Genomic DNA, 27,494 nt, shown 5'->3' with positions numbered 1-27,494 from the left:
CTCCTTTCCAGGTGATAGAAATGTACTGCGGGGAGGGGGCGGGGCTTGGTGGGTGAGAGCGGGTATGAGGAACTGGGTGCAAATCTCTACACTGATGAAAAAGATCTCGGTGTGACTGTGTGCACCTGTAACCCCAGCGCTGTGCAGGGCAGAGACCAGATGGCCAGGGTTCGATGCCCGCCAGCCTAGCTCCAGGCCCATTGAAAAGAGATCTTGATTCAAGGGAACAAGGTAGAAAGTGACGGAATCAGACATCCTGATCTTCCTCTGTCCTCTGTGTGCACATGAGCACACATAGACATACCTGCAACCCCCCACCCCCAAGACATGCTTTGGTGCCATTTGTGGAGGTGACAGATGGAATTTGAGCATTGCTTTCCAATACTGGACCAAGAACAAAAACATTTCTTAAGAGCTTGTTGAAAAGGTGAATATTGGGCCCATGAGATCTACTCAACCACAACTAGCATTAAAAACAACAAATCTGAACTGATTTAATGTACATGAATGTTTTGTCTGCTTGTATATCTGTGTACCATTTATGTGTCTGGTAAGAAGAGACCATGGGTCCCCTGTTACAGACAGTTATAAGCCATGTGGCTTCTAGGAAGCAAACACAGTCCTGTAGAAGAACAGCCAGTGCTCTTAATTCTCCAGCCCCAACAGATTCGGTATTTTAACAAGATACTCATGTACAATGATTGTCCATTATCATTTGGGGGAAATACTACTGATGTAAAAGGTATTTTGGAATATGGGCCATCTACTGACAATATGACTAAGGCCATAATTAATGGTACAAGATAGGAAGTAGGAGTAGGAGAAAAAAAAGGTTAAAAGTAAATAAATGAAGATACAGCCCAAGGATTCAGGGGAAATAGAAATTTTAACAAGAACTGATGGAAATAAGTTTTTCAGATGTTATTTTAAACTATATATACACTTAATTCTTGCTTTTTCTTTTAGCATTCCATGTACCTATTTTTTATAGAACACTTATGCTTCTATAGTCTCCTTTAACTTAAATGTATAATTTTATTTCTGTACTATGAATTTTTAGAATTTGTGAATTGCAAAAACAGTAGCTTATAATTTTGTTTAACTGGGGTGCCAAAATTTGTAAAGCTGTTGCCTCTGTTACTGAACAATTGGGCAGTCCCAGCAGGCAGAATGATACACTGAATTCATGCTACACGTGAGCTTTAATCTCTTTCAAAGTATATTCTTGGAATAAATTTCCAGGGGTGGGTAAGGTTACGGGCAATGGACATAAAACATCTTTTATGACCACTGATAGGCATTTGACAAGTCAATTTTATGGTTCGGAATTAATGTTTTAGCTTACGATAGAATAGGTTTCATAGCTTTGCTCCTACTTATTTCCCGCCTCCCCTGCCCTCCCTGCTCTTTTGTTTTTTTTTAATTACTAATTTTTCTTTGAAAAGATTTATAGCAGAATAGAACAATCGAAAGAATGCCGCTCCTTCATATGGCGGATGGGTCCATTCTCATGACTCCATCCATTGTGGGCAAAGGTAGAAATGATTTCTAGTCCCCTGCAAGGAGGCCCTGAGAGGCTACCACATAAAGAGGCTACGAAGAAGAGAAAGCTTAAGACGCAAAGGAGATCCTGGGATGTTGGAGATGTAAGGACCGCGGAGAAAAGAGAGACCAGGCTAAGAAGAATAGTTCTCTTTCCCCGCTTCCTGACTGTAGACGCAATGCCGCCCACTCCCAACTCCCGCTTCCAGCCTTGCCTGCCACAGCAGACTGCAGCCTCACACTGGGAGCCAGATGAACTGTTTTGCTTTGATGTTGCTTTTCTCAGTATTTTATCACAGCAGCAGGAGAAATAAGTAACACAAATACCAGTCCCTGAGACGCCTGCTCAAAGACACAGAGGATTTCTTTTATAACCATCCTTCTGCTAAGCATTAGCCGCTGTCTTAACTCTCAGTGTGGTCCCCACACTCGCCTCCGTTCACAGGCTTTCTGTTACCTCAAGGGAGGAAGCCCTGAGCATCTTTAGCATGAAGCCTTGCTGGCGTAAACCATCCCTACTGTCTCCCTCCACACTCCAGGGCAGGGAAGGTACTCAGTCTGGTACAATGCTTGCATAAACATAGGAACGTGAGTTTGAGTCCCAGAGTCCATGTTATAAAAAATCCAGGCATGATAGCTTATATTTATAATCCCAGACTGGGCAGGTAGAGAAGGGTAGATCCCTGGGGCTGGATACGCAGCCAGTGTAGCCTTCACTGGTGCGTTTTAGATTTATAAGAAACTGTCTTATAAAGGGAGAGGGGTTGAGTGGGTGGGTGACAGGCCAAGGACTGACACCTGTGGTTGTCCTCTGACCTCTGCACACATTCATACCCACATGCATGCAAAGATATATATCTATATATATGAACATGCATACATGCACACACACATACAAAGATGCACACATGCAAGGAACATGCACACACATGCATGCAAAGATGCACATATATGTAGAAACATTCACACATGCATGCAAAGACATACATATATAGGAAAACGCATGCATGCACACACACATATGCAAAGTTGCACATATGTAGGAACATGCACACTCACAGAAAGATGCACACATTCATACACATGCATGCAAAGATGCACATATATAGGAACACTCACATATGCATGCAAAGACATACATATATAAGAACACACATGCATGCACACACACATGCAAAGGTGTACATATGTAGGAATATGTACACACACACACACACCCTCATTCTGTAGCAGCATCAAGCTACCTAGCTTCCTGAAACAACCCTGCTCTATTACTATTATCTCTGCTGTTCTTTTCCCAACTGGAAAAATTTCTTTCTTCCCTCCGGCTCCTTAGACACAGCATCTAAACCTCAGTTCAATGGCTCATATTCTGGAAGCTTGCCTGGATCTCAGGCAGGGGAATTTCCCTTTTCGTCCTCCTGGGCATCTTCCACCTCTGCTATTGTTTCTCCCCCTCCCCCACTCGTGAGATTTGCATCCTCGTAAGCCCACTCTGCCAACTCTTCCTTAGAGGAGCGGACTGCCTTACTTGCCTGTCTCCCTCCAACACCTAACACAGTCCCTGACACATAAAAGTGAGCGAATGGATAGCGTGGGACTCAACAGCCAACGCAAAGGTCACGACTCGACAGAACTGACACATTAAAAACAGTAACAAAAACACGCCAGTCTTACCAACCCTCTTTTTCCCTTACAAAACTGTTTTGACAATTTTAATCACAGACACAATGGTGCAAATACCACACGTATTGTATCTGACTATGATCATCGCCTCGAGTGTCTAAACAGAGGAATTGAGCTCAATTCTGTACTTTAAGACACAAACTGGAAATAAACAGGAGTGGAGAGAAGAGAGTTTCAGTTAGGGAAGGAAGTGGGCGGTGGCTGGGAAGGCTCATGGACTCCAGCTGCCAAAACGCTGTGCAGGAAACAGGGGAGAGCCAGAGAGTCCCATGCTCGGAAAACTGCTCTGTTTTCTGAGCATGTGACCACTCTTAGGTTGTTTGTTTCCACCCTGCAGGCGGCCAAGGGAGAGGTGAGCTGACCTGCAGTCAGCCTTCACTAAAGCAAGAAGCACTTTGCTAAGGCATCAACAGTGACTAACTTGGAGATTGACAGCTGCAGGGTTCAGCCTTAGCCCCGCCCCCTAAGGGCCTTGGTAAGAAGCTTGCCCAAGTGAGAAAGGACAGGTGGTTTCACTTCCACAGGACTTCTTGAGAATCACCAACAAGTTAAACCTCCGTGGTGTCGTAAAAGAAGCAATTTATTCCCTTATCTTATTTGCTATCCCTAATAAAAAAAATTCAAGAGCTAAGCCAAAGATGCATCTCGTGTCAAATTTAATAGACATATTCTTAAAATCACGAAGCGAGTCCGCTTAGCATGACTTGGCTTTCCTGAAAAGCGTGGAATGCAGGTTTCGGAAGGCTGCCTATTTAAGAGGCTTGTGATAAAAAATATTTGCGCAAGCCCCAGCCGTTATTTGTCTTGGCAATCTCTGTTACAGCTCTTTCGCTTACAGCATGAATGGAAACAGGAAATGCTGATGGACGGGCTCCCTGAGTGGGCACAGACGTGATCCTGCAGGGCGGGGGCCTGACTCAAATGCCAAAAACCTACAAGCCGCTCTGAGAACGGGGCAGGGGGCCGGTGGGTCCCAGCTAGAAGGGACTAGGGGCTCTGGGTAGAGAAGGGGGCTGAAGTACAGACCATGAGAATCCCCAAGAACACCTAAGAGTTCAGGTATAAAGATCAGAGAGCAGGAATGACCAGGACTGCCACAGAAATAAGTGTGGCACTGCCAACCACATGAGGCAGGCCATGTGCTCGCTACAAAACCCCTGAAGGAGGGAACTTGTATTCACCAAGTTTCCCTATGTTATCTCTGACTCCTTGTATATAATGAAGAAAAGGGGTGACAACGTTCAGGTTTCAAAGTAAACACCCATCTTTATTAACATTTCCTTTTTCTAGAGAAGTCCTGTCAAATACAGGTTCATAAAAGCCTGGAACTGTGAGGGATTTTAGGATGACATTCTCTGGCCCTTTTCTAGCCCCTAAGCCTCAGGCACCTTCTGGAGAGCAGAAGAGGAACCCGTTGTGGGTCCACGCTCCTCTGTTGCCTGAGCAGGAGCTGCTCTGACGTTTGCGACCCCCAACACAACACTTCTCCACAAATGTGTACGTCTTGGGAATTTGGGGAAAGCTTTCGTTTTATTTTCCCCACCACTTGACAAGTCCTGAGCCTCTGCCGCCCTGTGGTGCGTCTATGCAGTCGCCTGCCAGAGATACCCTGGGTTAGTGAGGCAGCCAAGCCCACAACTGCACCTCACTGTTGCGAGGAAAAAGGACGCTAAATTACCCAAGGAGCAAGCAGCTGGGCTCGGCCTTCCCAGATTTCAAATTCCATATTCTGCTCCTCCCTATTACCTACCTCCCCTTCCTCCCTTCCCACACACCAAACTCCTTCCCAGCAAGCCTTCCTCCCTTCGTGTCCTGTTATCATCTTTATTATTTACTTCCGGGCTCGCTGCATTTAAAGGTCATCGCCTGCGATGGCGACTTAGCAGTAGCTATACCACCCAGGAATATGAGCGTTAAGTTCTTATAGTCACCAGTCGCTATCCCAGCTGTCCCATTGGGGATGGAATGTTGATGTGGCCTTGAAACGACTTCTATACTTCAGTTTCCCTGACTTCATCCTAGACAAGGTCATACTATGTAGCCCTGGCTGACCTAAAGCTCACTCTGTGGGCCGAGCTGTCCTCAAACTCACAGAGATCCAAGTGCCTCTGCCTCCCAAGTGCTGAGATTAAAGGCTTGTACTTGGCATTGAAATCGTACTTACTTCCTTATATGCAGGTGTACTGGCTGGTTTTGTGGCGATTTGACACAAGCTGGAGTTATCACAGAGAAAGGAACCTCCCTTGGGATCTAACTGTAAGGCATTTTCTCAATTAGTGATCAAGCGAGGAGGGCCCCTTGTGGGTGGTACCAATTTAGGGCTGGTAGTCTTGAGTTTTATAAGAAAGCAAGCTGAGCAAGCCAGTAAGGAACATCCCTCCATGGCCTCTGCAGCAGCTCCTGCTTCCTGACCTGCTTGAGTTCCAGTCCTGACTTCCTTTGGTGATGAACAGCAGTGTGGAACTCTAAGCTGAATAAACCCTTTCCTCCCCAACTTGCTTCTTGGTCACGATGTTTTTGCAGTGCAGGAAGAGAAACCCTGACTAAGACAGCAGGTACAAGGATTTCCACCCTGTGTCATCCTTGGAGCTGGTGTTCTTGTGCCTTACCGGCTTTTACCCATTCCCCGTGGCACTGCAAACCATAAAATGTCATTGAGTTCCTCCTGAGTAAAGTGAAGTTCTTCCCTGCATTCAAACTAGTCGGGGTGGGGGGAAACTCAGCAGTTTCTGGAGATATTTTTGGTCACCACTGGCATCTAACTAAGACACACACACACACAAAAATTGAAAAACAAAAAAACAAACCAGACCAAAAAAACCCCAACAACAACAACTCCACCCACTCAGGCAGTGGGGCTCGAGTCAAACAGAACAAAGGAACGCTGGACTTTCTAGACACTCCCTCTGAGAATATAATAGATGCACCAGAGGCTAGACTACAAGGTTGCACAAACTTAGTATGTTAATCACCATAACCTCATCCATTGAGATCCTGGGGTCTGAATTATCTGCATAAAAAATTCCGCTCAGCACAGCTTTGATGCACTGCAGTGGTCAGTGCCACTTGGCGGTTGGGGACTGAGGTGAGTGTGGACTTAATAGCCTGAGGAGGACAGAGGGGGCAGGGGAACGCTCAGCAAGGGAAGGTGCCAGTGAGGCAGGTGGTCAGCTTTCCTGCTAAAATGTGTATTTATTTGCTGGGAGGTGGGGTGTTAGGATTCTGTCTAAGCTCCGCCCCACTGTTACCTGGCAACAGGCAGGTTGGCCTGGCCCACTATAAGAGGTGCCGCTTGCCCCTCCTCTCTAAAGTCTATGCTATACCATTGTGTGGCTGGTTCCTTAGAGGGAAGGGATGCTTTGGCATGGGCCCACTGAGAAATCCCCTTCCCCCACACCTCACCACACCCCCATAGAACATATTCTTCTATCTCTTTATAATTACAACACCATGGGACACTATTTAACAAGCTAAGCATGAGACTATGAGGCTAAATGGAACATTTATTGAGCATTTCTACCTGACCATTTTTTTTCCAGTTTTATTCTCTTACTGTGCTAATGCACTTGGAACAAAAGCAACTTGGGAAGAAAAAAGGGTTTATTTCGGCTCACAAATACTAAGTCATAATCCATCATGGAGGAAGGCAGGACAGGGACTCTCCAGGAACTGGAGCGTGGGCCATGGAGGAGTCGGGCACACTTGCTTATAGACTCGGCCATTGGTTCATGCTCGGGAAGTTTTCTCACATAGCCCAGACTCACCTGCCTGCTAAGTTGTCACCCACAGTGGGTTGTTCCCTCCTGTATCAAGACAAAGAGCCCCGGGCAATGTGATCTGGGTAACTCCGCTCCTCTGGCCACAAGACAGCTTAAAGCCTGTGATTCTGTTCTCCAGGTTACTCTGGTATTAAGCTGGACTGAAACCCAGGCTCGTGTCTTTACTCCATACAAGCTTGCAGATCCATCAGACAGCCATAGACATTTCTCTAGCTGAACTGCTCGCAACAAAAAGTCTAAACCACCTTGTGCTTCAAGGGTAGTTCATTCTTTGAGCAATTCATGTGCAGATTACCCAGGACTTGCCTAATTGTTGGTTGCCATGCCAACAGAGGTGGGACTTGGGCAAGGGAGAGTAGATAAGACCATGTCTGTCTGGACGTCATCCCTAACACCAGGTGCGGGCAACCCACAAGCACAGTGTAGTGCTCCCTCCTTAGAACCAAGCAATCTCCCAGAGCTACCTCCCCACTGAGCCCTCAGACCCCCAAGACTTGTCGCCCTAAAGACCAGTTTGCTTGCCATTGGCTAGAGAAGTGGGTGATTCTAATTTTCTAGCTTAGATTGTCTTGACCCAATAGGCTGGGGAAAAAGAAACTGGTTTAGTTTAAAAATATTCTCTCTCTCTCTCTCTCTCTCTCTCTCTCTCTCTCTCTCTCTCTCTCTCTCATTCTCTTTCTCTCTGCTTTCCAAAGGAGGAGATCCTTCTTAAAGCGAGACAGGTTTTCCTTGAGTTTCTCATACTTGAAACACCCGAAGAGTACCAGCAGAACCGCGAATTGAATTTTCACCTTGTTCTGTCACTAAAACACCCTTTGTTCCATATACACTCAGAACATGAAGAGAAACATCGGTACTGTCAGATTCCATAGCTACTTTATGATAGTGCTACATTTTCTGTGTGATGCTTGCAACACAGACATGTAATATACAACATATTGAGTTCTCCATTACTCCCGGACACCAAGCTGGGATTTATGAGCTGTTAGAGATCTCAGAGTACTAGTCCCTGCAACCAGCCTGGCTCAGAAGGGGCTAAGAAACATGTCTGTACAGGACAGATTTGGTCAATTCTCAAAATGAGTTCTTATACACAAGGGGGGGGGGGGAAGAAACTGTAGCTTCCCTTCATGCCACCCCTTACTTTCTCCCAACAAATGAGAGACCAAAAGGGAAGCACATATCGACAGACGTGGCACGTGGAGCAGGCCTTTGCTCTGAGGCACCATGGATTCTAACTTCTCTGCAGAGACAGTCTTTACCGGTGCCTTCTGCCCTAGGTAAACACGGTTATTCCTTGGAGCTGCCTGCAGACAACTCAGGAAGAGTCCGTTCAAAGTCAGCGCAGTGCATGTGTGCTGACCTGGAGCTCAAGGTGGGCTAGCCTTTGAGGATCTTTGAGTTATTTTCTCAGAGGCTGGAAGGAGATCAAATAAACCGGGAGGGGTCGTCAGCTGAACCAGGAGAAAGGCATTATTGTTACAGCCTTAAAACCAACAATGGCCTTGCTTGAGACCATATTAATGGTCAGGTTCCGACTCATCTTAGGTCTATGAGATTTTACTAAAAATAAAAATCCTTTCTGCTCTGTGGGTTTTGTTTATGTAACCCATGGTCCCTTGATTTTATTAAATGTAATAGAGTTCATATTTCCCTAGAGAATACAAAAAAAAAAAAAAAAAAAAAAAAAAGAAATCAACTCACTGGGCACATTCTGTGAAGCTGAGGGAATCGATCAGCGAAACCACAAAGGAACATTATTTTGAAGACCCTTCCCTGTTGCCAGGTTAACACACAAGGGGAAGCTTGGGACTGATGCAGGGAGCCTGAGGGAACTATTCTGGGCGTACTCTGGGGGAGGGAAAGAGAACATTAACATATAATGAGTCTACAGGGCCAAGAGTGGGGGTCCAAGAGACAAGATGCTTGGGAAGTTCAAGGCCAACCTGGTCTCAAACTGAGTTCTAGTCTAGCCCCAGCTACAGAGTGAGATCCAGTATCCAAAACACCAATAATAAATAAACAGGACGCAGGGACATTTGAATAAATGCGTGTATACAGCAACAACGATTTGAAAATTTAAAAAAGTACCAATGTACTTTGGAGGAAGGATTCAGAACTTACCCTTCTGCACCACCCCCAGAGTTATTAGTTATAATTAGTTCATTTAGGAGCATCACTAATCATCTTGTTTTGTAAGTTGATTTTGGCCAAAGAGAAATTGAAATTCAGAGCCAAATGTTTAGATAAAAAATTAAGGTATGCATGCTAGTGATTTTTTCTGGCCTTTTCTGGGCTAGAACTTGATATATTGATCAAGATGGCCTTGAACTCGGGGAGATCCTTCTACCTGTCTCCAAAGTGCTGAGACTAAAGGTGTGCTCCCAGTGTTCAGTGTTATGTGCTAGTTTTATTTCTCAAATAAAATTCTGGGCTCTGGCTTGGGAGAGTTAGCTTTTTGGATGATTGTATGGGGCACAAAATGTCCCTTGTAGCTTGTGAGAAGTGTGAACTTACGCTTTCTCCTCACAGAGATGAACTCTGAAGCTGGGTGTGCACACCCATAAGTCTAGCACCCAGGAGACAGAGGCAGGAAGACTGCCAGCCAGGCTAGCCTGGGCTCCACAGTGAGGCTGTGTCTTAGAATAAAACAAAGAATTCTGTCTGGCTTGGCTGCCAGCAAATGTCTTAACAAAATGGACTGATGAGGGTTGGAGAGATGGCACAGTGGTTAAGGGCACTGACTGCCCTTCCTGAGGTTCTGTGTTCAATTCCCAGCAACCATATGGTGGCTCACAACCATCTGTCATGGGATCGTGGCGCCTTCTTCTGGCGTACAGGCATACATACAGGCAGAATACTACATAATAAATAAATCTTTTTTTTTTTTTTTAAAGGAATGATGGGACAGAGCATTTTCTATTAAGAGTAATTTATGATAGTACAGCTAAGGAAGAAGGAATGAAAGAATGTGGAGGCACTGGCATCTTAAAGCCCCTGCAGAAAGGAGAGTCTTACAAAGTCATGGTAACTCGTTCTGATCGGGATAACTTGACTGCATTAATGCAGCAAGAGACTCTGATCACTGAGTCTGAAAACCAAGTAATGGCTTTCCTGGAAGTTCTTTTTACAGTTGCTAGATTCCCAGAAGCCATGAAGATAGAAGGGAAATATTTTAAAACTTGAAATATTTATTTTTTTAAAGATTTATTATTATACTAAGTACACTGTAGCTGTCTTCACACACTCCAGAAGCGGGCATCAGATCTCATTATGGATGGTTGTGAGCCACCACGTGGATGCTGGGATTCGAACTCAGGACCTTCGGAAGAACATTCAGTGCTCTTAACTGCTGGGCCATCTCTCCAGCTCCCAAAACTTGAAATATTTTAAAACTTGGTTTCTTTTTATTTACACATATGTGGCGTGTATACATGTTTGTGTGCCTGTCTACACATACCTATGTGTGCACAGAAGCCAGAAGTTTCAGTCGAGGGTCTTTGTCGTTTGCTGTGTATCCTATTTTATTTTTTAAAATACTTTTTATGTATGTGAGAACACTGTCACTCTCTTCAAACACACCAGAAGAGGGCATCAGATCCCATTACAGATGGTTGTGAGCCACCATGTGGTGGTTGGGATTTGAACTCAGGACCTTGGGAAGAGTAGTCAGTTCTCGTAACCGTTGAGTCATCTCTCTATCCCCTCTGCATCCTATTTTTGAGGCAGGGTCTCCCACTGTATCTGGAGCTTATGATTCTGCCAAGCTGGAGAGTGAGCGCCAGAGGGCCGTCGGCATCCTCCTACCCCGCTCTCCAGCGCCAGGGATCCAAACTCAGGTCTTCACACATGCACGGCAGACACCTTACCAAATGCAGCCAGCTCTCTGACCCCTAGGGATGGTTCCTAAACACGCAAGGCCAGTAGAGAATTTTCTTCTACGTCCAGATGTCAGTCAAACATTCTCCGGAAATAAATTTACTACCCATGGTCTTTATCTAGAAGCAGGAGAACCAGGCTTGCCTGTGTCTCACAGCAGGCCCTGGCAGGTTCGGCCCACTCTGCTCAGCATTGGTACCCAGGACAGAGGAAAGCATGGGCATCGCTGATCCCAGGACTAGCACCCTGTGCTTATCTTGATAGCTCAGTAGGGAGCAGAGCCAAGCAGCTGACTTCCAGGAGAACTTCTAGAATACTGATGGATGACTCATTTGACCATGTAGCAAAACAGGTGACACTATTCAAAATGGGATAATTGGCCACAGCAATAAGCCAGCCAGACAAAGACGCATGCAAGTGTGTTAACACTCAGTCCGTGATATGGAGATCTGTAAAGGTGGCATTTCAATATGGTAGTGAGTGGGTGGATTACTGATGGAGTGATATTGTGACAACTGGCTGATACCAGGCTCTCTCCTCAGAAAAAGACTCCACGGCAGTTGGAGGGACTCACACTATACTCTGGGAGTTTGGGGGTAATCTACAAGGCCAGAGCTTAGAGATGCACAGACTGTCCTTGCTTTCCTGCTGTACACAGACTAAGTCAAGCATATGTTAAGCTGACAGTGTGTGTATGCCTCTAATCTAGCTGAGCATTGCATCACAGTGTAGCCCATCAGCGGTTGCCTTGGTGACGGTGGAGATGACTGCTTAGCATCGCGGTACTTATCTTCAGCCCCCCTCCCCCACCAAAAAAAGGTGGAGACTCCGAATTTCCCAGTGTCCACTGAATGTAGGGCCACTCGTACTATTGCAAATTTTGTGTCAAATCGTGAGTCAGGGACCATCTGCACGTCTACTACACAACACACAATAATGAATCCCATCTCTGCCTAGGTGCATATGTTCAAAATGTATGAAAGCAAGGTTGGAATAGGGCTTGTGGTCCTAGGAGCTGTGATTCGGGAAGGAAAGGACCAGAATTAAGTCCTGGTGCATTATAGCACAAGGATACAGTCTAGTGTACCTGGAGAAGGGGAGAAGGAAGAAAACGGTCGGTAACCAGAGGGCGTGGCTAACACTAAGGCTGGCTGCAGTATGCTGTCCACAGAGCTTCTTACAAAGGTTAATAGTGATGCCTAAGTGGGCTGGGTGCTTCCTAAGCTGACGGGTTTTGCGGACAGCAGTTCATACTTGCATCTCCCCTGGAAGGAGCAGAACAGACCTGGGCAAGAGCCAACCAGCAAACTCCAGGCAGGTGCCAGGGCTGAGACGTTTTCTGTGCAAACAGAAACAACTCTAGCTGTTACTTCTCACTGGTTTCCAGTGTAGCCTGCGGTAAGAGCGGCAGATGTGCCCCTCTAACTCCTGGCCCAGCAACAAGATGAGAGCTATGCTCAACAGTTTCCAGATGCTTATCATGTGTTTGGGTGTTTATGTGTACAAACATTCTGAGTCCCAAACACCAGCAATCTCAACACCACCTGCATCCGTATTTTTCTCATACATTTAGGTTTGCTTTATAAAATTGAATCAATATCTTAGATGAGTGTAGATGGCTTTGACTTTTAAAAGGCAGGCAACAACGTCATGGCGTAAACTCTACGAGTACTTAAAATAACCACAAAAATAGTTTGCTTCCAAAAACTACATTTTGGTTCAGAATATAAACAAAAGAGATAAGAGTTTAGAGTGGAAATGATTTTCACACACCAGGAACAGGAAACCCCCCAGAGTCCTACACATATATCCCTTGCCTCTCCAGGCTGACAGGAACAGAATGGTGGTTTCTGCTTTCTCAATTCAAGTCTGAATCCAGAGCTTTTGAACCAACAGCTGTTTCCCTCCGTGTCATGGCTTGGAGGCATCAATCACAGAGTTCTGGGGCTAGAGAGACCTACTCAGTGAGTATGCTGCCTGCTGAACAAGCATGAGGACCTGAGTTCGAATCCCAAGCACCTGCATCAAATCTGGGCATGTGTGCCCAAGCACCTGCATCAAAGCTGGGCATGTGTGTTGGTAACCCCAGCACTGGGAGAATGAAGCTAGGTAGATCACTGGGGACTCAATGGCCAGCATTAGAAGGCTGAGGTCCAGCCTCCCCAACAGACCTGTCTCAAACAGTATGTATTGGGGACAGTAGAGGAAGACACGGAATATCGACCTCTGACCTCTACATGCATACACACATCGAATAGAGTTCTGATCACATTCCGACCCCTGGAAGTTCAGCTCTTCCATCAGAACTTGAGGCAAACCTCACATCTCTTCTCAATTAGACACATCCACCCTGACTTTCGTCCCAGAGTTAACGCTGTGCAGAGAAAGAAAGGCCTGCATAGCCTGCAAGTAAGACACAAGAGGAAATGTTCTACATGAAAAATGTGCCAAGATGCCTGTTAAGTTAGGCTGTTTTCACGACTGAACCCGTCGGGATTAGGTTTGCCCACGAATACACGGAGGAGCCGTGAACAAGTGGCTCGATTCCAAAGAAAGCACACTTTTCTCTCACTTGAGAGAAGATCACAGTAGGTGCTTTGAGCAGCTGCTGCGACCCAGGGGTCGAGTTGATTGCTGGAGCCCCTGCGGGCATAACTTAAATGTCCTAATCAATGCGGAAAGAGGAAGAAGGACACGCCCCCTTTCCGAAGGCGTTGCTGGATGGGCTGGGGGCGTGGCTCAGCTGGTAGAGGTCTGGCTTCGCTTGCAGACAGGAGGACCTGGAGTCTATCCCCACCACCTCATAAACCAGGTGAGGTTGGTACATGTCTGTAATCTTAGTATCCCAGAGGTGGAGGCAGGATAATCAGAAATTCAACATCATGCTCTCTCGCACGCATGAGTTCAAGGCCAGCCTTGGAGAGAGGGAGATAGGGAAAGGGAGAGAAGAGAGACACAGAGAGAGAGAGAGGCACACGGAGATATACATATAGAAAGAGACAGAGGGAAAAAAAGAGAAATGCAGAGAGATGGGGGATGGGAGACTGGGAAAGTTAAGAGCTCTTGTGCTTCTCCATGATGACACCCTCAAGCAGAAAGCAGCATTGTTGAGAACGCTTCTCCAGGCAGAAGTGAACACAGGCCTTGTCATCTGTGCAACCAACCATCAGCCCTGTGCCTTTTCCTGAAGAGATGCAAACTAACACAATCAGGGATCCACCCTAGGGAGGACAGTGACAGAAAAAAAAAAAACAAAGAAAGAATCTAGCTTACAATGGCGGAACAAAGAGTGTTTGGTGTGGCTACTTAGAGGAACATGGGGGGAAGGAGGGAGGGAGGGCTGGGGGGGAGGGGGCGGCGACACCTCTGGAGCAGCTGCATCAGTGAGGAGCGCCCCATCCCCACTCCCAGCACGAGTGGAGTGACCAGGAAGGACAGCTGCATCCTTTGGAGCTCACCAGCTAGCACGCTGGCAGCTCTTCTAAAGAGACACCCACCACAGGGCTCGGCTGTTTACCGCTCAGATGTTGTCCCCAGGGAGGGGCCTGCTGAGTCTTTTGGCTTTCCCCTGCCAGAGAGAGTCCAGAGCATCCCTTGGAAGTTGCTTTAGCTTCTTGAGTCTTTCTGATCTGTCCCCTTCTCCCCTCCAGGTGCCTTGCAAGATCTCTCTACCTTGTTTTGAGGCCAAGAGGAGGGCGGGACAGACCTCTGACTGAAAGGTCTTATAGGAAGCTAGACTTAGTGCTCGCTTCCTCAGCCCATATACTAAAGCTAGCCTTAAGGGAGAGTTCTTCCATTGAGTTAACTGAAGAGACCAGGAAGTGAAGTTGTCCTTTACGGGGACTTCATGATGCTGGCGCTAGAACGTATAGCTAAGGAATGACAATCTTTGTCAGAACAACTTTAATCTGCCCTTCATGATCCTTGTCCAAAATTTTGCAAGGCCAACAGGGCATGGTGAAATGCTGATTTGGGGACCAGGGGTGTAACTCAGTAGGCACGTAGGTACCTAGTATGTACAAGGTACTAGGTTTGATCCTAACTACTATATGTGTAAACTCAATGTGGTAGGGCACACCTGTAATCCCAGCACCCAAGAGGTGGAGGCAGGAGGATTAAAAGTTCAAGGTCCTCCTTGGTTATATGCCAATTGGAACAAACAAACAAACAAACAAAACAGAAAGGAAGAGGGAGGGAGAGAAGAAACAATCTTTGTAATGTACATCTTTTGCTGGGGTAATAAACATCATAATAAAATGTTATATATACACACAGTGCTCTATGCCACACATAATATTTGTATGGCCCAGTAGTTCTCAACCTGTAGGTAGCCCACTTTGGGGTACTGAACGACCAACCCTTCCAGAAGGGTCCTGCATTATCAGACATTAGCATTATGATTCATAGTGATTTTATTATTATTTTAAATAATCAATTAACTTTTGTTTTTTGGTGTGTATGTGTATATGTATTTATGTATATGTATTTTTTTTTTTTGAGATACAATTTCTCTGTTGTAGTCTCGGCTCTCCTGGAGCTCCTTCTGTAGACCAGGCTGGCCTGGAACTCAGAGATCTGCTTACCTCTGCCTCTCAAGTGCTAGGACTGAAGGCACGTGCCACCACACCCGGCTTGTCTCATGACTCATGACAGTAGCAAAATTATAGTTATGAAGTAGTGACGAAATAATCTCATGGTTGGGGGTCACTACAACATGAGGCACTGTATTAAGGGGTCACAGCACAGGGAGGCAGAGAACCCCTGGTATAGCCATTTTCCTCATGCCAGACTCGCTTATCCTGAATAAAGACAAGACCAGGCTGAGAACATCCCAAAGGAGCCAGGAGAGGTAGTACACTTAGTGTTTGCTCTTTTTTGTTTTTGTTTTTTAACATAAATTTAGACAATTGAAGCCAGACATGTGCTAGTAGGTGAAGGGTCAGCAGCTCTACGCTAGCTTTAGTTGGAAGCCAGCGTGGGCCACATGGAATCCTGTGTCTAAAAGACAAATTAAAAATGGGAGGTGGGGAGGTAGGTCATCAGGGAGGGGCACTTGCTGTTCTCACAGAGGACTGGGTTCATCTGTGAATCCAGATGGTCACAGAGGACCTAGACAAGCAGGTACCCACACGTACACATGGCTAAGATACCAAATGAAGAGGTTCAGGGGCTTCTGACATCATTTGATGAAAATATTAGTAACACACCCCTTTAAAGAATTAAAAGGTGTGCATCTCTTTTTAAAGCCTCACATTTGCTGATTGCTCTCGGCAGTGTAACACGGCCCAGTCCTGGGGGTTGGTCTGTCAGAGAGAATGATGGGAATCAGTCTTCACCCCGGCCTCAATAGATCTGTAACTTTCCGTTTCACAAACGGCTGTATTTTTCTTTCTTTGTGTCCACGTCTTTCTAAATTTATTCCTAGGTGCTTTATAGTGTGGAGGGTATGAATAAATAGGATCACATTCCACATTATAATGTGTTTATTCTTGACATAAAGGAAGGCTATTGACTTTTACATATTCATACTATAGCCAACTGGGCAAACTAAAATTTTTATTACTTACAATAAATTTTTCAGTTGGCTTCTTGGATTTTACCTCCGTGTGATCATACATAAATAGTAAAACCACTATCAGTGCTTTTTATAGTAGCCTTTATCCCACTGGTTAAGTCTCCAGAGGAAATATAGCCACAGTGTCTGTGGACAGCCTGGACAGGTTATGGACACAAGACTAGGTGTGCCCGAGGCGACGCTACCTATTGCGATGGCGTTCGCTGTTTTTTTACTTTCAGTTTTGTTTAATTCTTCTACTGCTGAGGGTCTGCCTTTATCATTTCACTCAGACACCTCTTTCATCTCTAAGATTTTTGAACAATGTTTTGCTGTGAGCTAGACAAGCGGCCCCCAGGATCTCAAACCCTTTGTGGATTTCTGCTGGACAGCCTTTGCACTGAAACATTAGTAGGGAAACCATGAGAGCATTTATAGTTACAGGTGGCGAGAGGCCTGCTTTCCCTGCAGAACGCCCTTCGCTAAGGATGATACGCTAAATTATACTCCTTCAGGAATTATAAGCTTCCCAGCATGCCTTGTCTCAAATTCTATTATGTAGCTTGTACAATATTGTCATTACACCAAATACTGCTAAAAAAATGTAGCAAACAACCTCACATAATTGCAATTTTTGAAACTATAAAAGGCAATTTGGCTCCTGTCCAGCATCCCGAGGCTAAATGTTCTTGGCCCAGATGGGCTAAGATAGCAGGCGTGTAACGTAATCTGAAAACCTATTGTGCAACGGACATTAAAGAAAATCCCTTAGAAGGCCCATGCAATCGCGAGTTACAAAACTCCAGCTTAACCTCAGGACCACTTTTAAAAGTCATTTTATGTCAACTATCCCAACACTAATCTCTGCATCACGATGTTTTGACAAGGGCTGCATTTGGACTCTGCATTTTTATGATGACAAACAGAATGATATTCCAAGCATGCTGTGTGGAATATACATAAATCCAAACAGGAACGAGCCATAGAGCTTATTTTAAACACATTTGCATTACGTAGGGCATGAAGAAACTGGTCAAGGTCTCAGGTTGAACATTATTCCTGGGGCTCAAAATGTCTTTTAAGACACCTTTCTTTCTAAAATTCCTTTAAGAAAGACTAATTTTTACTTTAGTTATGTGTTACCATGTGTTTGTGAGTGTAGACCATGTGTGTATATATGCCTGTTGCAGAGGCCAGAAGAGGGTGTTGGTTCCTGGGGAGCTGGAGTTAGGTGTGAGTCACTAGACATGGGGTGCGGGGGCTGGGAACGAAACTTGGGTCCCCTGGAAGACAAGCGCGCATTCTTAATCCTGAGCTGTGTCTTTATCTCCCAACTAAAAATCTGAGACAGGGTCTCAAGTAGATCAAGTCTTCCTAGGACCACAACGTAGCTGAAACTGACACGGAACTTCAGATCTTCAGCCTCCACGTCCTGAGGCTAAAGATCAGAGGCAAGCACCACTGTAACTTTCTTTTAGTGTTTTGGGCTTCTACCTATGGAGTTATGAATGTTAAGTAAACATTGTATCAACTGCTTATATCTTCAGTGACTGCCTTCCTTCCTTCTTTCCTTCCTTCCTTCCTTGAGATGGAGAATCTTTGGGAAGATCACTCTATTTCCCACGTTGGCCTGGAACTCCTGAGCTCAAATAATCCTTCTGCCCCAGCCTCCTGAGTAGCTGGAACTTGTAGTCACCTTCATTTTCTTTTAATTTAGTTATTTGCTACTTCAAAGAAGCCATGCAGTAGATACATGTATGGTCACCACTAAAAAGCCCACTGGTATTGCAGACAACCCTGCCATCGGGGAAATCTTTCACATAACTGATGTTGTCCTAGTAGGTTTGCATTCAACAAACATCAGTCCTGTCGTGTGCAGACACAGGGCTGGAGGAGCGGTGTGGCCCCGAAGCACACATTCACAGGCAGTAAGACACACGTGGCCCCGAAGCACACATTCCTAGGCAGTAAGACTGAGGAGCAGGAGTTTGGATCAGGGCCAAGGACTGGGTTCAAATTGCTGCCTGCCACCATGGAACTAGCTAGGGTCTTGGTAGTTTGCCTGAGGTTTGCTCTGGGATGATAGGTGGGCACCATCTCATTTTGACATACTTCACATTAATGAAAACGCTATTATTATTATTATTATTATTATTGAATTTTATGTGGCAAGAAATTTTGTCTGCATGTATGTCTGTGTGTCACGTGTATGCCTGGTACCCCTAGGAGCTAGGAGAGGACATCATCAGATCCCTTAGGACTGGAGTTACTAACGTTACGGGCAGCTATGTGGGTGCTGGGAACTGAACCCAGGTAGGCCTTCTACTCGAGCAGTAGGTGCTCTTAACCAGGGAGCCCTCTTTCCAGCCCAATATATTTTACATTTTTGAGGGTAAGAAGGCAGTATGCAACACCTTTGGGCACGGCAAGCACTGCTATTGTGATGCAGGTCACAGATTCGAGGGACACGTCTGTTAAACCAGCACCCAGTACACTAGGAATCTAAGTGAGAACAGTTGCTGTAGGAACGAAGAAGGACCTGTGTGCAGGAGCCGAGAGCTGATCATGGGGCTTGTGAAGGTGAAAGGTAGTCAGCCAGTACAGGTGTCTTCTTAATGAGGGGTGGAAGTTATTTAAGAATGATACAGCATTATTTTCAATTGCTATGTGTTATTCCTGCAGACAGCCAGTAAATTAGGTTACAAATATCCATTGCATTGTTTGACCTTTAGTGACAAAATAAATGGAGATGTCTGGTGCTGTCAAAAAAAAGTTACTGTAACCTAATGTTGTAAACAGTAGGTTTTAGAAGGTTTATTGCACATCTTTTATGGTAAAAGTATTACTGCATACCTGGAAACAATACCTCTTCCACACCTGGAGAGTGTGTTCCTTAGAGAAGTCGGAAAAAAAATGATGCAACTAAGGAGAGTTTAGTTTCTTGTTGCTGTAACGTTTGTGATGGGATAATTTTTAGAGAAAATTGGTTTATTTTGGATGACAGTTCTAGAAGTCAAACAGCAAGCTGTCACCATCTGCTCTGCTTATATGAGACTTGCCTGGCACCCGGTAGAAGGGTGACCCACAGTAGGAGGACACACACTTAACAGAAGGCCACTTCAAGACACAGCTAAGACAGCTAAGACAGGAGGGGTGAAGGAATCAGGGGTCAGAGGAATCAGGTCTGTCCCTGAGCCCAGGAGCTAACTTTAAACCAAGGCCCTTTAATCTCTCCATCACTAGACTCTGCGCCCCCAGTACTGTTGTAAGGAGGAATTAGGCAGCCAATGATTCACGTCACAGCAGCAGAAAGTCGCAGAGGTTTTGATCGCATCTCATGTCTCTGTCTTCTTCTGGAGTGCCGGGAATTGACTCTAAGGCTCCAGCCATGCTAGACTCTGCCGTGGAATCTTATCTCTAGGCTATCTATCTATCTCTGTCTTATAACAAACAACCCTTAAACCTAAAGCAACACAGGAACAGTACATTAAGATTTGATGAAGCTAGAGCAGAGTGTGTGTGTGTGTGTGTGTCCCAGTACGCAGGACAAAGAGGCAGGCAGATCTCTGATTTCAAGGCTAGTCTGATCTATAAACAAGTTCCAGGACAGCTAGAGCTACATAGAGAAACCCTGTCTCAAAAAACAAAACCCAAACCCAAAACAAACTAACAAGACGTAGAGAAGTTTCCTGGAACATGGGGATCGGGTAACTTAATCCAAACACTCTCCCAAGTCGCAGATAACTAAAATAGTCCAATCTTATTTACTTATTTTCCATTTTTACATGTATGAGTGTTTGCATGCATGTATATGTACCACATGTTTGGTGCCCACTGATTCCAGAAGAGACCATCGGATCCGTGAAAGTGGAGTTATAGACAGATATGAGCTGCCATGTGGGTGCTGGGATTTGAACCCGGGTCCTCTGTGTGAGTAGCAATTGCTCTTAACCATCAAGCCATCTGACTAGCCTGTATTATTCCTTTGTGCTGGGAGTTGAACCTATGGCTTTGACTATGCCAGAAAAAGCACTTTACCACTGGGACTCCTTCAATGCTTCTCTGATCTATCTATCTATCTATCTATCTATCTATCTATCTATCTATCTGTCTGTCTGTCTGTCTGTCTGTCTGTCTGTCTGTCTGTCTGCCTACCTACCTACCTATCTACCTACCTACCTGTCTGTCTGTCTATCTGTCTGCCTACCTACCTGCCTGCCTGCCTACCTCCCTACCTATCTACCTACCTGTCTGTCTGTCTGCCTGCCTATCTATCTATCTATCTATCTATCTATCTATCTATCTATCTACCTACCTACCTATCTATCATCTATCTACTTTCAAAGGCTGAAGACTACCTGTTAGAAATGGAAACCAGAACTAGACCACAAAGAGATCTCGTCTGTACAAAAGCATGTGTGGAAGGAAGAACTCAGCACCGAGAGGCCGAAGAACGAGGAGCTCCAGGACTCAGACATCCAGGGACACCATGAACCAACATTCCCACAATGAGGCTTTGCTAAGTACATGGTCTAAAAATCCATTCCCTGGACTCTGCGGGTGTTTGGCTTTGCACACCCCCTCCAGCCAGACTGCTAATAATCCAGTTCTTCCCCCTGACGTGATTATGTATAGGATTACTCAAGACCCAAGAATGAACTTCATAACAGAACGAGGCCCCTGACCAAGAGCAGAGTTTTATATGTCAACAGGGGTGAGCTCCAGGAACCTCAGCTTAGAAGCTGGACACTGCTGCAGCTCAGGTCTCAAGACTCTTTTCAAAGGGTGGATGAAATTATCGGAATGTTTAGTTTGGTCTGGCTTTCTTCTACCTAAATGATGGAGTATTTAACATTTCATTGCAATAAAACAGATGGTGAGATTAGGCCGGTAGCAGGGTGTAACTACACAGTGGATTCCTCTGAAATGCAAGAGGCATGATTTATAAGCATCCTAAAGGACAAAGGATGAAGTCAAAAGAAAGATGCCACACCCAAGGTCACCTTGACTGTGCAACCTATCGAGAAAGACATCTCAAGGTAGGAGAGTGCTGTGTCAGGATATTATCTTTTCCTCCCTACATTCCCTTTGGATTCCCTCAGACACTCTGAGGCATGAGAGAAGGCAAAGCCCTGGTTTTCAGAGCAGATGGGGATCCAGTGCGGTCACCAGGGTGGGTGTCTTGTGGTGGAATGCTGGTGGTTTTTTGAGAAAAGGGGCGAGAAGCTGCCTGTGACCAGAACTCAGGAGGCAGAGCTCAGAGAGGCTCTGCTACCCTAGTTTACACAGTGAGTTCCAGGCCAAATAATGCTACTAAGTGAGACCCTGTCTCAAAAGGCTCTCCCGGGATGGAGAGATGGATCCTCAGGTAAGAGCTCTGGTGCGCTGCTCTGGTAGAGGACCTGAGGTTGGTTCCCCATGCTAACAGCATGTGTGCTCACAGCCACCTGCTGCTTATGGGATCTGATGCTGGGTGGTGGTGGCGGCAGTGGCAGCGGTGGTGGCCGCGGCAGTGCACGACTTTAATCCCAGCACTTGGGAGGCAGAGGCAGGCAGATTTCTGAGTTTGAGGCCAGTCTGGTCTACAGAGTGAGTACCAGGACAGCCAGGGCTACACAGAGATACCCTGTTCCAAACAACAACAACAACAACAACAACAACAACAACAACAACAAACAAAACAAAAAGCAAAAAGCAAAAAACAAAACAAAACAAAACAAAACAAAAGCTGCGCCCAGAGTGGGATCTGATGCCCTCTTCTGGACTCCTAAGTCATCTCCACTCACATGTGCAAAAAAACCAATCAAACAAAAAACAAAAAACAAACAAAGAAACAAAAAACAAACCCAGACCCCATGTCTTCCAAAAAACAAGAGACAAAACAAAGAAACTTTAAAAAAGAAGAGGGACAGAAGGAGAGAGAGAGAGAGAGAGAGAGAGAAGAAAGAGAAGAGAGAGCAGGCAGAACACATGAGTGTATATGCAGCCCCCACAGCCATACATGCATGTACATACATTCCCATCCATGCATGCATACACACACCCCATACTCAAACATGCACATTCATGTCTCATATCCATACATGCACACAAATACACTCCACGCTTATTCATGCACATATGCACACACTCATGCATGCACACATACATACCCCACACCCATGCATGTGCGTGTAAACATGCCATGCACACACATATTCTCTCTCTGTCTCTTGTGTGTTTTTTTGTTGCCAGCCAGAAGAAGACGCAAGCCCTCAGTCAACCCACACTAAGAACGAAAGTCAAATCAGACTTCTTTTAAGACATAGCCCGTGGCGCTGCACTACAGTAATAGAAAGTGGGCCAACCCTGAGTGATTGAGGGAGAAAATGTACCAGCATGGAATCACATCATATTAAATTGATTTATTCATTGATTTTGGTGGAGGATGGTGGAGTCATTGAGACAGATGTGGGCTGGTTTTCCAGGACTACTGGCATACGCCCTGGCATCTGGTGCATTTTATCAGTATGTAAGTACAGGAGAGGACAGTAGACCTTCAGAGTCTCTCCAGGGAGGGATTCCTGTGCTGTGACTATTTTGGCTATAAGGGCCCTCAACATTCTCAAGTAGATGTGGGTCTTTACCTGAAAATTGTCAAAGGCAATTAAAAAAAAAAAAAGAAAAGAAAACAAGAAAGAAAAAGCTAAGGTTTGTGAACCATTTTGAGATTCTTACAAACACTTTAAATGAGATCATAATAATTAAAAACATAGAATGTCAATGTTTTTTTTTCCTTTTCCTTTTTGTAAAAATAACCCTCGGTTTGGCTTGTGTTTGATGCCCAAGAGGAGTCTGCCTTTCGGGAGAGCACGGAGGGCTGAGTGGACTCCCGTGGGGACCGCAGGCTCACGGAAAGGCGCCGTTACAGTCGCCACAGAACTTTCTCCAAGCTTCCCCTGGAGCACTGCTCTCATCTGACAAATTCATGAAGCTAATTTAATAAACATTGCCCAGTCATAAGGCTAAATGGGCCGTTGATTCCATTATCTTAGAATAATTATTCCGGGTAGACAAAAGGATTCCTTGCCTGGATATTGGGGCAGAACTGAACGTGATATTGCACAGCAGTAAACAAACAAGATTCTACCCAGATGATGCTCCTGCCTCTCTCCAGGTTCCTGGTTTATCAGCATAGAAACAGGCCCCCCAGTGCACCCCACTTTCTGCTGAGAGGCTTGTCTCCCCTACCACATTTACCAGAGGCAAATGTGTAAGGCAGGTGGCCCGAGCCCGGAATCAAGCAAGGTCAGTAACGAAGATGGAGAGCTCTGGAGATGGGAGGCGCAGTAGCTGGCTACATTCTCTTGCTGTGCAGCTACGAGGCCAACTTTAATATAGTTTAATACAGTTCTTCATGTTGTAGTGAGCCTCGACCATAAAATTATTTCTGTTGCTACTCCATAACTGTACTCTGGCTACTGAATTGAATGTAAGTATCTGATATTTGATTGCCCCTCCCCCAGAGGGGTCGTGACCCACAGGTTGAGAACTGCCTGTGTGGTGTACTATACAATAATTGTACTATACAATAATGTGTACCATACAATAATTAAAATGAAGTGATGTGTACTATACAATATTTAAAATGAAAATTGATATCACTCCAAAATGAACCCACTTTAAAACAGGACTTTAACTGTTATTAGCCATGTGACGGTAACAGGGAAAAGAGACAATGAGGGCTGGCTAAGGATGAGTGGGTGTCAGGCCAGAGCTTGACAGGAAAAATGCCACACACCATCTTTTAAAATCCATTCAGAAAGCCCTCTTAGGAGCCTTATTTTGTCTGAAGAGATGGCTGAGTGGGTGCTAGTGACCTGAGTGTGAAACTCCAGGGCCCTCACTAAGGTGGAGAGAGGACCTATCCCACGAACGTGTCCTTTGACCTCCACGTGTGTGTCACAGCTGCCTTGTCCCCCCCTCACCCCCCCTCCCCCAGTCTCTCTTACACACACACACACACACACACACACACACACACACACACACTTATAATTTATATTTTTAAAGGCCTTGTATTCCAGACAAGGAATTTGGGGCCACAGCGAGTTAAGACTCTAAGAGAGCTCTGACTCTCCCTACAGGCCAGATGATTACCATGGGAATCTCCCTTTAGGCTACAAGGGATCAGAGAAATAATGACGGGGACATACGCATAGTCTCCTCTGTTTCTTATAAATCAAATTTCCCTTGGATATTATTGAATATTATAGCAAAGGGGAAACTCAGCCCTAGAAAAGCTCTTGCTTCACTGCTACCAAAAGAAGGCTCCCATTCCACAACTTCAAACCCTTGGTCAGTAAGTACTGCCTCTCAGTATCCCAGTCCTCATCTGATCCATCTTCACACTGTCTAAATAAGAAAGCCCCCAGAGACCACTCGCAGAGTCCACCGTCTTGCGCAGGCCACAGGTAGGTTAACATGCTTCGCAGATACCAACACACGTCTCTAAAGACATTTTGTTTTGGTGATGCCTACTCTGGAAATACCTGCTTGATAACATAGGCAGGGAGCCCCGTCAGCATAAGACAGAGTGCTCTACCCTGGAAGCCCATTTATCCACAGTCAATATATCAGAAGCTGTTTGCCTAAGTGCCCATCTCTTCAGTATCTGCCTTTCCCCAGCCTCCTCCTCAGCCAGTAGCTCCACAGCTACGAATGCTCAAACGAGCAAATCCACGCAGACAGCGCGCCTCGCCACTCCTGCTGTGGACTTGGCGCCTAGCCAGCAAAGTGCATGATTGCGGCATTACACAGATCTTTGAAGGGTGGAATTACATAAATCCCCATTTGATTCCGTCTTTGTGTCTACAAGGGATTCTTAAGTCAGTCTTGTTAACCCCAAATAAACCCTAGGATGTCATGGCATGAAAGTGTACATCTAGGTTCTTCGGCCCAGCAGATTTTTTTTTTTAAACTAAAAAAAAAAAAAAAAAAAAAAAAAAAAAAAAAAAAAAAAAAAAACCCAACAAAAAAACCCACCTCACTTTTTGAGGTTTGATACAAGGCTGATGGTAAGTATGCAGGAAGTAAATGCTGTTCCTTTTGGTTTTATTTTGTTTTATTTTGCTTTTTGGATTTGGTATTTTTGAGACAGGGTTTCTCTGTATAGCCCTGGCTGTCCTGGAACTCACTCTGTAGACCAGGCTGGCCTCGAACTCAGAAATCCGCCTGCCTCTGCCTCCCAGAGTGCTGGGATTTCTTGATTATGGGTATTTACATGAGAATGGGCAGTGTCAGTCAGCAGGGGAAAATCTGATAAAACCATTGCAGTGTAGAAGCGCTCTTCCACAGACCTTGCTTGGTTTTGCATGTTGTCATAGCTTTACCATTAAGGCCTAAGATTATGGCTAGTAACAAAGGTGTCTCCTCCTGACTGCACCAGACAGTATAAATTTACCAAATACAATTTGAGTAGATTGGCTGGAAACTTCCCTTCTACTGGGCCACGAAAACACACCAGGATTTCAGGAAGACAAAAAAAAAAAATCATTTTAATGTTAGTTATATGATGGTTGTTAATAACTCAGTCAGTGAGCAAATCTCCTGATAGGAGATTCCTCAAGGCCTGGTGTTAGACTTGTTTTGCTAACCACTGGATCCACAGTTCTGAGCTATGTGATATGTTCTGAATATCTATATCCATTGGATGACTTATTAAAATAATTTCATTAGCACCATTTTGCAGAGAAGAAACCCAAGATTCAGTATACTTAAAAATATGTCCAAGGTCATTCAGTTGATGGGCATCGGTGTAGGGAACCGTCCCGAGCTATTCGGACTTATGCTTACTCATGGCCCTAAGGTGGTGGCTGCTAAAATATAAGAACAATTAACTAGAGCCTTCTGGAGCTATCGGTGTGAGAAGATTCCTGAGAATACCACAAGATGTTCCTGCCCTAACCACGGAATGTACCTGCCCGCGTTAACTCCGGGTGTCCTCTCCAGATGACCAGATGACCTCCTCGCTTGCTTCCTGCTTCGACCCCTAGGGGTGTCTCTGCCCTTCCCTCCTTTGTCTGGTGTGAAGGTTATTTCCTTCTCTGTAAACCTTAAAACCCACTTACCTCCCCGACATTAAACGAAGCCTTGACACAACCCAGACTGACTCTGATTTTGTTAGCATGCTTGGCTTCCCTTTTCTCTCCCCCCCATTTTTGACCCTCAGGTAGTGCCTCTTCAAGACCCTGGAATAACTGGACCTGCTGGACAGGTCACATCGGAGCTTTTAAAGGGCCCGTGCGCTTGACTGCAGTCAAAAATGTAACAACAACAAGAGTTCTCCAGCACTGAGACCCTCTATGAAGAAAAGCGTAAAGGACGAGATTTCATGTTAACACGCGATCCCAGCCACTATCTATTTCATCACTATTTCATCAATATCTTACGATCAATAGTTTTAAGCAAAACCACTTACCTACAAACCCTTCTTCGCCGACCAATTTCAGTGCAATTTTATCAGCTAATACTGACGAGTTGCCGTGAGCGATATTGGCAAAGGGACCGGCGTGCACAAACACAGGCGTTCCCTGCAGAAGATCGAGAATACATTAGAGCCCAAAAGGAAACACAAGAATGAAGACCGTACTTAACTCGGTGGGAAGCTGCCTAAAAATCAAGGTGGTGATGGACAGAGGAAGATACCCAATGTCAAACTGAGGCCTCCATATACACACGTACACGTACACGTACACAAACATGAATATGTACGTATACAAACAAAAAGACAAGGCAGAACAAAAACCTTTAAAATAAACCGAAACCAAAGACACCCTGATTGAATCAGACACCAAGTGTGTCTGAAGTCTTCGTAGACAGAATTAGCCTATAGTCAAGGCTGAGCAAGAGATAAAATCTCCAGGAATGCAGTCACCTCGGATAATAATTTTGACAAGCTACTGTTTGTTGCCTGTATATCATAACATATGTTTTGCACCTTATTTCTTCCACATTATACATTTAAAAAAGTAATTTCATCAAACCCTGATAGTTTAAGTAATATCTTCAATGTT

The 27,494-nt window shown here is 45.2% G+C and overlaps 1 protein-coding gene across 1 annotated transcript in view; it reads right to left on the bottom strand.

The window, feature by feature from the left end:
* Window positions 1-27,494, bottom strand: part of Mthfd1l (methylenetetrahydrofolate dehydrogenase (NADP+ dependent) 1 like) — a 178,738-nt gene that overhangs the window by 71,446 nt on the left and 79,798 nt on the right. Inside the window, exon 20 of the mRNA XM_052169342.1 lies at window positions 26,900-27,011. Within this exon, the coding sequence (XP_052025302.1) occupies window positions 26,900-27,011 (112 nt within the window). The remainder of the gene's footprint in view (window positions 1-26,899; window positions 27,012-27,494) is intronic.

This window comes from Apodemus sylvaticus, chromosome 23 (assembly GCF_947179515.1).
Source record: "Apodemus sylvaticus chromosome 23, mApoSyl1.1, whole genome shotgun sequence".
Classification (NCBI taxonomy): domain Eukaryota; kingdom Metazoa; phylum Chordata; class Mammalia; order Rodentia; family Muridae; genus Apodemus; species Apodemus sylvaticus.
The sequence above is the reverse complement of the archived record's forward strand: the minus strand, read 5'-3'. Positions and strand labels throughout refer to the sequence as shown.